The following is a 14,288-nucleotide window of genomic DNA, read 5'->3' as shown; positions in this document are numbered from 1 at the left end:
TAATACCAGAGAATAAAGTTTGGGATCAAGTAATTAAAGAACTACCTGTTCCAGGGACATCTGCTAACAAGTGAAGCTTCAATGCCAGAGACAAAGTAGTGTTCTGGGATAAGACACCTGGACAGATCCATTAATTTTTTAATGACAGCTTGCAATTAAAACAGAGAATAGCTGGGGGTGGGGGTGGGGTGGGGAAGTGGCACATGCCTTTAATCCCAGCACTCGGGAGGCAGAGGCAGGAGGATCTCTGTGAGTTCGAGGCTAGTCTGGTCTACAAAGCAAGTTACAGGAAAGGCGCGAAGCTACACAGAGAAACCCTGCTTCAAAAAACCAAAACCAAAACCAAAAACCAAAAAACAACAACAACAAAAACAGAATGAAGTGTTTAGATAAACTGCCTAAATGGGTTATGCTGCAAACAGTAAAAACCTAATTTAATTTGCTTCTCTGACAAAAAAAGTTGAAATAACCTCACAATTTTAATATTATCTAAAGTAAAATAAATTCTACATGGCAAGCTCAGCAGTTACTCATCATATTCAATGAAATTTTAACTTTAAAAAATTCAGTTTTGAATAGATAAATTGTTATCTCTAATTCTTTATAGAGAGATGCTTTCTCTACAAGCTATACTTTACTTATACAAACTTACACAGAGAAACACACAGACACAGAGATTCTTATATCAATCACTATTACACATTTTTGGTAAAAAACTGAAGGTTTTTATGTTTCAGAGATTACAAAAAAAACTTTTATTAGGCGTTACAAATGCATATAACTACAGTAGTATCTGCAGTTGCAGACAAAAGAATCATGAATTCCAGACCAGCCTGAAATACACATCAGGAGATCCTACACACTGAGGACTTGTCTCAAAGACACGCTGAGGAGCAAGGGAAAGAAGAGGAAGAGAGAGAGAAGCAAGGATGTGGAGGGAATGCCTAAGAAAATCCTACACCCTGTCTACAGTGTCTCTAAAGCTCCCTCTGCTGGATGCAAATTTAAGGGACAAAAAATGTAGACCTTTTGGGTAATGACAGCTGAAACTAGTCATTCGAATGAGATGTCCCCTCTGCAAGTCTCTGTGGCCTTGCGGGAGGAAGTATGTTACAAGGAGCAAGATTTGAGGTTTCAAAAGACCATTTTGAGCTAGCTCACTCTGCTTCTAGATTGTGGTTTGAGATGTGAGCTCTCAGCTACTGCCCCAGCAGGCTGCCGCCTATTATCTCCACTCCACCACCATGGACTCCAACCCTTTGGAACCATAAGCCCAAAATAAGTTCTTCTTTGTGTAGGTTGCCTTGGTTCATGGCATATTCCTACAACAATAGAAGTAACTACCATGTAACCCATAAGTATGTATAATTTTACATCTCAAAAATAAACATATACATACTGGAGGGGTTATCTTAAACAGGCAAAACTGTCTATCTAAGCAGGGGCTAACAAGATGGCTCAGTGGTTAAGAGCACTTGCTGCTCTTACAGAGGACATTTAGTTCTCAGTCAGTGTAACTAGTCACCTGTAACTAGCTCCATGAGATTCAACATCTTCTTACAGCCTTTTCAGGCATTGGTATGTATGTGTGTGGGTGTGTATGCATTTTAATGCACATCACACACATACAAAATAATAAAATTATTAATCTTTAAAAAACAAAAAGTCCATTAAGCAATGACTCATGTTCCCAAGGCAGCTATGGGAATTCCAAGCAGACTGGGGAAGAAAGAATGAAAGGAAGCAAAGCTGCAAGTGTGAAGAGATTAATCACTGCACTGGTGTGTCAACATGCAGGAGGCAAAAGGAGCAATGACTTAACACTGGAAAAACTGGCTGAAATAGTTTACAAACTTCACCAGGAAAAAAAAAGCTATACCACACTAATCTACTCACTTTCAATATTAAGGTTTATTTTTTTCCAGGACGAAGTAACAGTTTAAATAATTACCAGAATTATGTATAAATGAACATTCATTCAGACAAAACATCACTGTTTACAAGTAGCTAAGAAATATTTTGCATGTAATAAATATATCTTGTGTTTAGGTTAACAGGCACCATCTTGATAACAGAAAAGTTTTTTTAAAAACCAATAAATAAACATTCAAGAAAACAAGGTGTTTATATCTGAAATATGATACAGCCTTAAATGCTTTTCTTCATATAGCACCCAAATTTCCAAACTGTCTAGAAAGTTTCTGAAAATATAACTCCTACCTTAAATCATTAAAATAGTGGCCAAGAAAAGTCAATTGAAGACAGAATCTATATTCGTAATTCTCCATTCAATAAAATATCAATTACCAATTTATTAAAAGTCAATGGATTGTATATATGCAATCTGTTAATGATGAAAGCCTGAAATATATATATTTAAAAGTCACTCTCTTGACAATACTTAAAATATTGCATCTCTGGTGCAAACTTGAAAACTTTGAAGCGTTTCAATTGCCCTAGTTTTCATATTTCCACCTTCACTCCTGTTCCTTTAGTCTGTAAATATCTATCCAGTTTTGGGGGCTTATTTTTTGGTAGTTTTTTCTGTAAATACATTTAGTTATATTCCAACACAAAACACTGATAATAACCCTTGGTAAACAAGGAAATCCCAGCAAAGTCTAAACCCACAGCTTCACTCCCCAAGTGTGGCACCCGACTATGTAGCAGAGAAAAATCAATCAATGGCCCTCATTCATACAGTCAGAGTGCTCCTGAGAGTCCATAACTGTCTGAGAATTTGCTGATGTAATCCTGAAGAAAGTGTCAACAGACTTTGCAGACAAATATCAGAGAATAAGTCTTTGATTGATAATTTTTCTATTTATTTCTGCCAAGGCGACTGAAAACACGAAAGCCTTTTCATCAGAGAGGTTAGCATAGATGTCAATTTCCTTTTCCTGTTTTTCTGTTAAAAGAAAAAGGGAAATCTTAATACAAAGGTGCAGATGCAGTAGTTTAACAACATTTTTGAGGCTTTCAATATTTATTTAAGTGACAAATGTATATAATACTATAATTTTATTGAACTAATTACATAATTTCTATAAAAAATCTCATATTTTTCTTTTCCTTCACTAGTATGAACTGTCTCTGTCAACCTAGAATATATCCCCTTCTGAACATCAATGATAACTTTCTGAATATATTAACCTTAGCCTCACTACAGAAATGATAACCAACTTTTTAACTGCCATTTTTCTCCACCCAATAACAAATGCAAACCACATTCAAAGTAGAAAATTTGAAAATTAAGCAAAAGAAAACTCTCCTACAGTCATAAATCAGCTAAAACATCATCTTTGTGTATGTTCCAAATTATTTTTTCATATTTTACAGTAATAATATTTTTGCTTTAGTATTTTGCTTTTTGAATCAAAGTTAAGCATGCATATAATTTGGCCAATTCATTTTGGCAAAAAAATTGTTTTAAAAAAATGCATCCCTAGCCGGGCGGTGGTGGCGCACGCCTTTAATCCCAGCACTTGGGAGGCAGAGGCAGGCGGATCTCTGTGAGTTCGAGGCCAGCCTGGTCTCCAAAGCGAGTTCCAGGAAAGGCGCAAAGCTACACAGAGAAACCCTGTCTCGAAAAAACAAAAAACAAAACAAAAAAAAATGCATCCCTATATGCACATTTCCTAATTTCCAACTACTTCCCCCTTAGTTGTTCCTTTTTATAAAAACAAATCTTTATCAGTTTAATAGTTACACGATGTTCCTTCTTAAGTTTTCTGCATTATTCATTTTCTACTTTAGAAATTAGAATTTTACTGTTTTGCATGTCTTATTGTCATCTCAAACACTGCATATCATCCCTTCATCATCTTTTTTTTTTTTTAAGTAACTTACTTTTATTTTATGTGCATTGGCATTTTGCCTGCATGTATGTCTGTGTTAGGGTATCAGATCTTAGAGTTATAGACAGTTGTGAGCTGCCATATTGTTGCTGGGAATTGAACCCTGGTCCTCTGGAAGAGTAGTCGGTGCTCTTAACCCACTGAGCCATCTCTCCAGCCCATCAATTTTCAACGTCTACATTATGATTTTGTGGGTGATTTTCCTTTCTTTGAAGTACTAGTTTTCTCTGCAGAATCCTATGTATTTAACTGAGTGTGTGCCCATGTGTGATACTGCACACAAGTGGAGACAAAGGATGACTAGAGTCTGTTCTCTCCTTCCAGGTGGCTTTCAAAACTCAAATTCAGGTGGTTCAGGCTTGACAGCAAGGGCCTTTACCTGCTGAGCATTTCACAGCCTCAACTGATTCTTCAGTTTGCTTAGCATGTCTAACTCAACTCAAACTGTTCCAGGTGTACAAATCTTCAGGATGTTCACACATAATTTTATCGTCATGGAAAGGTCTCTGCAAGTCTCCCCACCTGCTTCATCTGAAATGGCTGCTCTCTAGGATCACAGGGCAATTATTATCCTGTGGCCCTCCCTCAAAAGGAGATCTACCATCTTTCTTGAGTTGGCTGCTCTTTGTTCTAGATCCCAGTATTCCTCTTTGGCTCTCTTCTTCTCTGTGGTGCGTGCAACTTTCAGCAGCTTCCTGGGAAAGGAGTATGGGTAGCATACTTTTTGAAACCCTGAATATCACAAAGTATCATTAGTCTATTTTCACAGTAAGCTGTAGTTTGGTTGAAAAAGATTTGTAATTTCCCTTTAGAATTATTAATTAAATGAATTGTCTTCTGACCACTGGTATCGCTGTTGAGAAAATGCAAACCTTTTAAAGTTATTTTAATTACTGCTAAATTTACATGCCATGAAATAATGCACAAATCCTTTAGAATCAAAATGTGCTGACAGATGCATATATTCATGCATCCCAAATATTAATCAAGACATGTATGTTGTTTTGACTGAAAAATGCCTCCCAGTCTTGGGCATTTGAACTCTTCATTCTCAGTTTGTTGGAGGAGATTTAGGTGATGTCATCTCGATGGAGGAAGTATGACATTGAGGGGTGGTCTTCGAGCTTACAGGTGAGGACGTGAGCTCTGCATCCTGTTCCTGCCCCTACACCTGCCACACTTCTCCACCATGATGCTCTTAGCATTCTTGAAGCGTAAGTCCAAACAAACTCTTCTCTATGGTGCTTCTAGTCACGGCATTTATCCCAGCAACAGAAGAGTAGCTAATGCACTCCAGAGACCTTCCTTCACTCCGTTCATTCCTCGCGTTCTTTTCCAGTCACTCTTCACTATTCACACTGCCCTTATTTGGAACATAATCAATTTTGGGTTTTTCTGTTTGTTTGTTTTGGTTTTTCGAGACAGGGTTTCTCTGTGTAGCTTTGGTGCCTGTCCTGGATCTCACTCGGTAGCCCAGTCTGGCCTCGAACTCACGAGATCTACCTGGCTCTGCCTCCCGAGTGCTGGGACTAAAGGCTTACGCCACCGCTGCCTGGCTGATTTAGGTTTTTCTTGAACTTTAATGACAATCATATATTGTATGTAGCTTTTCTTTTGTTTTAAGACTTCCTTAGTGCTGTTCATACAGAGGTACTCTGTTTCTTGCTAGTCAGTATTCCACTGTACTCACTCAAATATTTTAACTATTCTTTTTGTCTAAAAAAATCTAAGCATTTATTTTCTTTTAACCAAACAGTGATATGTTTTGTTCTAATTTTTGACCTTCCACTGGATTGGGAATTGCAGGGGCCCTGTTAGTGTCTTTCAGGTTTGGGAAATTTTCCTTGTCTTCCATCTTCTACATTCTATTTTCTGAAACTCTTTGTAGTCAGTAGATTTTCACATTGGTCCTTTAAGTTTCATATCTTCTGTTTTCTCCATCTCTTCCTATTTCTATACTTCCTGGAGTTTTTCTTCAATTTTATCTTTAAACCTATTAAACTTTTTCATTTTGTGACTCACGTCTTGGCGGTTTTCGTATTTTAAAGCAACCCTTGAAGGCTGTTTCCAGGCATGTTTTGTCTTCCCCTGCGCTGCCTCTCAAGGCTCATGTTGCTCCTCCCGCCAGGGCAGCATCTCTTTCTTATTAAGGATGTTAACACTGGTTCCTTTCCCTGAAAAACACTTTTTCTCTCCCCAGTACCTTTTTCTCCTTTTTATTTATTCTTGATCTTTTCTACTAGATGCTTTCTTCTAGCTATCTCAGTAATTTCTAGTGATTTTATATGTAAAAGTACAAAAAAGGCCGATAAGAAGCAGCATGTGAATATGGGAGACCTGACTGTAGCTGTGGTCTACTAGGTACATCTCTGTGAACTCCTAAGTAACAGTATGTTTATTGTAGGTCTTTTCTCCTGGGCTTTTCCAGTTCCCTAGGAAGACTGCTTCTGGTCTCTCTTACCTGTAAGATAGAAGCCTGGTCAGAGAACTCAGTATTCCCCATGTTCAACCTTAGTCTCCCTGAGCTTTTTCTATACTGCCTTTGCCCACCTTATCACTGCTGGTTCCCTAGACCAAGACTGCTTTTTCATTTCCTTTTCAAAGTATTGACCTACTGGGTAAAGAAAGGACTTTCCTTTTCCATTTTCTCCTCTTCCTAGTCTTTTTTTCCCCAAAATAGCAATAAAGTCAATTAAAATATTTTTATATAGTGTCAAGTTTTTCTTAATTCATTGTGTTAAGATTCAATTATAACTTAAAATTAGGCTTACTTCAAAGTTTTCAAGTTCCTGAACAGCAAGGGACCAATAAAGACAAAATTAAATTAACCAGCTGCTTAGCCCTACAAAGCATTAGTAAGAGGTCTTTTATAAAACGCATGGACATCATTAGTTGTGTTATATTTAGAGACCAATGAACTATATCATCTTCCTGTTTTTATGAAGTTTTACTAAAACACAGCTTTCTTCACTCATACACTGTGAGTTCAGTAGTTGAGACAGAGACACTACATGGCCCACAAAACCTAACATATTTATGTTTGAGCTCTTTACAGAAAAAGTTTACTGAGGTCCCATGTACATAAAAGATTCCACTTTATTCCAGATGTGATGGGATATGCCTATAATCCCAGCTCTTGGCAGGGTAATACAAAAAGATCTTGAGTCAGAAAATTTGGTTAGAGAGCCTTGGTTAAATAGCAAGATGCCATCTTTTTAAAAGAAGGGGTGAAAAACCCAGATTATACCCTAAAATTTCCTGAAATTTTTATCAAAAGCAAAAAAACAAAAAAAAAATTTAAATAATTTGGCTTGTAGGGGTGTAGTTCTGTAAAGGTCCCAGGTTCAAGCTCCAGGAACTGGGGGTTAGGAGGAACAAGGCCTTCTTGGAAAACAGAGATCTACCTGTCTCGAGTCTCCCACATGCTGGGATCAAAGGCATACACCACTACTCCCAGCCAAAAATATTCTTAAACAGAAAATATCTGAAAAAAAATATTCACTGGCAAAGAAATACTTCCTTTTTCAAGTAATAATAAACTACATTTTCAACGCTGCATCCATAGAACACAGACATGCTCAACAATACAGCCTTTGTTTCCCCAGCCGTCATAACCAGAAGCATTCCTTCCCCGTTTCTTTTCAGCTATATTCCCTTCACTTCAGTTGAAAACAATGTTCTGTTTTCTGACCAAGTAGAGCTGCTTTTTTTTTCTTCTCTGTGGACTTTTCTTGTCCAGTTTCTAGTCCAAAATCGTCTTTCAAATAAGATATTCTGATGACCTCATTGCTAAAAACACCTATTTAAATAACTCAAAGTGCCTGGAAGAGTACAGCAGAAGGAAAGAGTAAGCTTGCTCAACAAATTGAGGCATACCTAAGGGAAACCTTATACAATAATTCATTATGAACTTTATTTCTTTAACTGCACAGTATCAAGACACTTTTCATTTTGGTAAAAGCTAGAGAGAGCTATATATACCAGAAAAATCATGAATAATTCTGTGTCTCAAATAACATTTGTATTTATATAGAAAATATTTGTCTATCAAAATTAAATATCCAAAGATATGCAAAACATAACTAACAAATAATAATTATAAATTTCTTTCACTGAAGATGAAATCATTTTGGCTGAGGGTTCTAAATAAATACAAAGAGCAGCTACCCAACTCCACTAATTATTGGCTTCAAAGTCTCAATTTTCATACAGGTATTACAGGGGCTCATCATATCATTCTTCTTACACTTTAGTGGGGCGTGTCTTTTTGAGACAGGGTTTCTCTGTGTAACTCTGGCTGTCCTAGAACTAGCTCTGTAGACCAGGCTGGCCTGGAACTCAGAATTCCACATGTCTCTGCACCACCCCACCCCTCTAACCCCAGGCTACTTCTTGCTCTTTTATATGCTGAAATTTTTCCATGATAAAACTTTCTAAAAGATGTACAAATAAGGGAAAAGAGAAGCAGAAGTCTAGAAATAACATATGAGTAGAAACACTACTTATCAAAAGAAAAAGACTTGTAAGGGGAGACAGAACACTCTTTGGATCAAGAACATACTATGCCAGTTGTATAGGAAGCATGCAAACCTTCCAAAGTGCAATTAAAAAATGCATACCAAACATCACTTTAAAAAGATGTTTTAAATCCACAGTAAAAACAGTTTAAAATAACTGCTTAGACCAGTCTTTAAAAAAAAAAAAAAAAAAGGTACAATCATTTTTATTGATATCTGAAAGACATATATATACAATTATCTTTGAACTTTTTTACTACCAGTTAACAATGTGGATTTTACCTAATGTAAGCCTTCAGGTTTCTAGGAAGAATTTGCTTTTTTGTTTTGTTTTGTTTTGATTTTAAAACTAGGAATATAAGGGCTCAGAGTGTAGCTCAGTAGTAGAAGTTTATCTGGCCTGTGTACTGGACTCAAAACCCAGCACTGCAATTAAAAAAAAAAAACAAAAACTTTTTTTTCTTTCACAATTCACAAACTATGAGTTGTAGTATTTTTTAAGTCCAACAGCTCAAAGCTTCCACCACGTTCTAATTACGTCTCTTATCAATTTACTACTTGAACAGGGCTGCCGGGACTTAGCCATACCTCTTTCTTCCTCATGTTTTTTGGCAGATGTACTTTTAGGTCTTCCTCTTCCTCGTCTGATATGATCTGAATGGCTGTTACTTCGAGATCTCTTTCTGTTTTCTAAATCCTTATTTACTGTAGAATTTATCTTCTCTCTCCTAACTCTCTCTGTTCGCCTCCTCTTGGCCTCATGCTTGTTTTCTGTATGGATGAATAAAAGTGATTTATTTTAGGACTCCACAACAACTGTCTGCCCAAGTTTTCATCAACTTCCTTTTACTTTCTAAAAAACACACTTCCCGGCATATCGTGTACTTTTGTAAAATCTAGCCGTATCCCCCCATACTCACACAAAACAAAGAAACAACAGAATTCAGATCTACGTAGGTAGAAAAAATCTTGTAAGAGAAAATAAATTTCTTCATTTGGTAACTTACTAATTTCATCCCCTTAGGTCTAAACAACTCCACAACAACCTTTCCACTTTTTTTTTTATCACCATTTGCAAGTTTAACATAGTGAAATACACGGAAAGGGGGAAACCCACTGCTTCCTACCCCTCCCTAAATTACAGGTTGAACTACGGATGTGAAACATGAGCCACAAAACTAGCCTTTGGCACAGCAAAGGTTACAATACAAACCAACCACAGAGCAACCAGACAACATGGTTTTAAAGCACAGAAAATAGGAATGTTCGCTTAAACCACAAAGAAGGTGATCATTGACGGAACAGAATTTCTTCCATAGAGGAAACGAAATCCAGGAACTTTGCTAATAGAGTGATTTCATTACGCAAGAAGCCATTCCCCCTACACCAAACCAAAATGTTAGATTAAGATTTTTTTTACTTCAATATACATCTAACTTTAAAAGCCAGAAAGTTAACTCCCCAAATACCTAAAATCACAATGATAAAAGGTGAAAAGGTGGAAACTTCAGGACCAGTCTGAGCTATACAGCGAGACTATCTTGAAAAAAAAAATGTGTTGGGGTTGAGGAGGTAGTGGTACATGCCCTCAGGAGGCAGAGGTAGGTAGGTGGATGTCTGTGAGTTTGAGGTCAGCCTGGTCTTCATAGTTTCAGGACAGCCAGAGCTCAGAGATCTGTCTGCCTCTGCCTCTCAAGTGCTGGGACTAAAGGTGTGAGTGCCACAACTGCCCAGTTAAAAGAACCTGTTTCTATCTTTCTATTCAGACCACATCATTTGGTAGACAAAGAACAGACAAAGAGAAATTTTTCATTCTTAAGTTATTAAACCTACTAAATAAATGAGTGCTAGAACCAAAGTGTCACCACTTTTTAACTTGCAATGAATTATTAAACATCAACAACTGTTAGCATCTCTAAAAGACAGACAGGCTTGAAGTACCTATTAGAGTCAGGAAAAAATAAAAATAAAGAATCCGGTCTCATGGGTTTTTGTTTGCTTTGAGTAAAAGCTTGTGATTTTATTGTCTTTATAACAAAATCAGCTTAGAACTGGACCACTGGCCCTTTCTCCTGTTACAGCCTCCCAGTTCAAATGCTCACATCTCTTAATGGCCAGCATTCCCTTAGATCTAGAGTCAGGCTCGACACACTCTTCTCTGTAGTCTTAAGCCTTTTTATTGAGAATAGGCTTAGTCCGCCCATTGCAGTCACACTGTTTCCTGTCACAGTGCCAATTTCCCTAGGCATACCAAGAGTCTTCTGCCTTTCTCTAATTCGTCACTTTGTGCGGCTGGTGCTTGTCATACTTCTTGCAGAAAGTCTAAAGTCTAAAGAATGTTCAACATGTTTGCCAAAGAGTATCGACACTGAAAGCCAGCCTCATCATTTTAGATCCAACTCTCAACTTATAAAAAAAACAGGTCACCCAAGGAATGTGATAGCCTGCAACACTGGGATACAAGCACAACAAAGTTGTTTTGGTTTTTTGTTTTTTTTTTTTTTGTCAGTATTTTATCAAAGTAACAGAAAGAAAACTAGGACAGTGGGAAAACAGAAATATGAACATAAGTTGGTGTGGTGGTCTGAATGAAAATGGCCCCCACTGACTCAGAGAGTGGCATTATTGGAGGTGTAGCCTTGGTGGAAGAAGAGTGTCACTGGGTGGGCTTTGAGGTTTCAGAAGCCAGGCCCAGTGTCTCTCTCTCTCTCTCTTCCTGCTGCCTGCTGATCTGGATGTAGAACTCTTGGCTCCTTTTCCAGTACCATGTCTGATGGAGATAATGGACTAAACCTCTGAAACTGTAAGCCAGCCCCAATTAAATGTTTCCCTTATTAAGAGTTGCTGTGATCATGGTGTCTCTTCAAAGCAACAGAAACCCTAACTAAGAAAGTTGGATGTCACTATTAAGGAATTATTGTTAATGTCTTATAACAGTATGGTGTTACAGTTTTTAAGGTCTTGTTTTAGGGATTGACGAGGCAGCTTAGTCAGCGAAGTGCCTGTCACACAGCATGAGGACTCAAGTTTGACCCTCAGCACCCACACACAAACATGGGCACGGTAACATTTGCTTGTAACCCCAAAACTGGAGTGACAACAGGAGGATCCTTGGGGCTTGCCAGCCAGCTACTCTACTGTAATCAGAAAGCCACAGGTCCTATTAAAATATCTTGTCTCATAAAACAAAATTATTACCTAGATCCCAGGTCCTATAGCTACCTACCTCCTTTCTCTCCCTCCCTGCCTCAATTGGGTCACACACATCCCAATCTGTCTCTTAGGACAAAGAACTGACAAGTACCTGCTGTGGCAGAGCGCCAGAATAGGGAAGGGGTATTAGTTTATGTTCCTATCTGCTTCCTGCTTCCATGTTCTTTGACACACAGGCCACACCAGGCCAGGCTCAGTCCTGTGATGCAGAACGTTCTACAACCCCTGATGCCGGCCATCTCAACATGAAGCTCTTCTCTGGAACTGAATGCCTACTAGACTTTCTCGGCCTTCTCGGAAGCATGAGTCACATAAGCTTCTTTTTACAAACTCGCCTGTACTAATACAGCTTCAAAGAACAAGTGGATAGCCCATAAGAAATGATACCTAAGGTTGACCTCTAGCCTCTGGGAGCATTTGTGTGCACATGCAAATACCCACATACAGACACATACATAACACATTAATTTTTAAATTGTTTTTAAGAGGAAAAAAAAAACAGAAAAACCCAATCAAAACTATACAAAGACACCATCATTAGGATATTAACATAAAACAAAAACAGAAAACTGAAAGTGTTGATGAAGGGCGCTTCTGGGCATTATTAGTAGAAATATAAGTGTAGGAGGTATGGTGATTCCTAAAAAGAAGAGAACTACACAAATGATTCAGTGCACACTCACGCACACATGCATGCATGCGCACACACACACACACACACACACACACACACACACACACACACACACAAACTGTGGATAATATTACCATGTGGTTCTTAAGCATTTGGAACTGTTCTGCAGGAGAAACAGAAGAGTGTGGAGCTACAGACTAGAGAGGCCTACTAGAACCTAGAGACTAATATGTAGCATGAATCTTAAAAGTTCTTATTAATAAAATCAAACCTGAGGCCAGTTATTGGGGTGAACACTAGAAGATCATAGAGACAGAACAAGCCACAGCTAACCTCACCTGGCCAACTTCTCAGCTGATCTTGTTTCCTCAGACTGGAAGCCTCTGTGTCCTCATATCCGAATGGCTCTCAGCTGAACTGTGATGCTAAAAGCCTGAAAGCTTAACCAGCCAAATGCTTAACCAGGCCAAATGCTTCTAGTTTCTGGTCCTAACGCCTTATATATCTTTCTGCTTTCTACTACCACTCCCTGGGATTAAAGGCTCGCTTTCTGGGATTAAAGGCGTGTGTCACCATGCCTGGCCGTTTCCAACGTGGCCTTGAACTCACAGAGATCCAGAGGGATTTCTACCTCTGGAGTGCTAGGATTAAAGGTGTGAGTGCCACCATTTTCTAGCCTTTGTATCTAGTGGCTGTTCTGTCTCTGATAAATTTATTAGGGTGTACAATATTTTGGGGAACACAATACCACCACACTAATAGGCTAAGAATTTAAAAGACCACGAGCTTTCAGAAGGGAGCAAGGATTCTACTGAGAACTGAGTTAAAAGTCATGTTTGTTAAACAGTGGCAAAGAATCTGGCTACATTCTGCACCTATATTGAGATGCTGAGCAAGACTGAATTCAAAACTAATGAATTAATTTATTTCTCAAGGAAATTTCAAGCAGAGTAACATTCAGGCCATGAAACAGTCACTGGTCTACAGGGAGAAAACACATGAAGCAGAAAGACAAAGTGTGCAGTTTTGTGAGGAAAGGAATGCAAGCTTAAATTTGTAGACAATGATGGTGCAGACAAAGTGTCTTTGCTAGAGATTGGTGTCACTAGAAAGAGACCTCTAGTCTGCAGTGGGTCAGGAAAGGTGCTGGAGGGCAAGCCATCACCCACTGAGGGCCCACCTCATCTTGTGAAAAACCCAAATTCACCTGAATGAGTCAAGACTGACCTGGGAACGCTGCTGAAGGGATCCACCTAACACAACGCTTTCTCAGATTCAATTGCAAAGGCACAGAGGTGGCTCCAACTCTAGCCCAAGGAGTCAGGCTACATCTAAACTGGCAATAGGACTTGGCATTATTGTCTACGTGGTACTAGTTTTGTAGGAATGAAAAATGCAAAAGGAAGTGTTTATAAAGGCCTGTGAAATGTTCCAGAAAGCCACTAAGGCCAGGGAGAGTAACAGGGTTGGATGGACAAGGAGGCACCAAGAAGCCATTACATTAACCTTGGAAATTAAAGCCTGAGCTCCAATAGAGACCCCAGGACACAAGAAGTCCTGGAAAGAAAGCTGCAGGCATGCAGTATAGTAAGGCCAAGTGAGAGGCTGTATGTGCTACAAGTGACAGAGACAGAAGGACAGGCAAGGTTATGCAACCCCTGTGGAGTTCAGCTGACTCCTTTACAAGCACCAGATGCCAGGCATGGAGCTTCCGGTTTTGGTGCTTTCCCTGGAGGGTTTCCATCCTGCTTCGGTCTGATCCTTCCCTGCTTCGCCCTCATTTCTTCTTTTTGGAATGTATACTATAGTTATCTAACAGTTTGGTTTTTGTTTCATTTTTTTAATTTTGCAGGGGTTCAGTTAATAGACTCTCTTGAGTCTTAGCAGATAATTTGGCTTTTGAACAATGCTAGGATTATTCAACACTATGAAGACTTAGGAAGTTGAAATAGATACATGTTCCATAATGACATGGTCATGAGCACATGGGTGCCGGGGCAGAAGGTTGCATTTTGAATGTGAAATGTCTCCTATAAGTTCATGTGTTTGAATACTTGGCACCTAACT

General features: G+C 38.6%; 1 protein-coding gene across 4 annotated transcripts in view; it reads right to left on the bottom strand.

Annotated features, from left to right (window-relative positions):
- The window catches only part of CUNH16orf87 (chromosome unknown C16orf87 homolog), a 45,248-nt gene that overhangs the window by 16,741 nt on the left and 14,219 nt on the right, over window positions 1–14,288 (bottom strand). For 2 of the 4 annotated variants that reach the window (XM_052727449.1, XM_052727451.1), the window contains exon 3: window positions 8,963–9,145. The exons of 1 other annotated variant lie outside the window; for it this stretch is intronic. In XM_052727449.1, coding sequence (XP_052583409.1) covers window positions 8,963–9,145 — 183 coding nt within the window. Of the gene's footprint in view, window positions 1–1,892; window positions 2,909–8,962; window positions 9,146–14,288 lie in introns of those variants that run through there. One more of the 4 variants, XM_052727453.1, reaches the window with a different exon arrangement.

This window comes from Peromyscus californicus, unplaced genomic scaffold, assembly GCF_007827085.1.
Source record: "Peromyscus californicus insignis strain IS unplaced genomic scaffold, ASM782708v3 Scaffold_8__1_contigs__length_139910024, whole genome shotgun sequence".
Lineage (NCBI taxonomy): Eukaryota > Metazoa > Chordata > Mammalia > Rodentia > Cricetidae > Peromyscus > Peromyscus californicus.
Note: the sequence above shows the minus strand (reverse complement) of the source record. Positions and strands in the feature narration are given on the sequence as shown.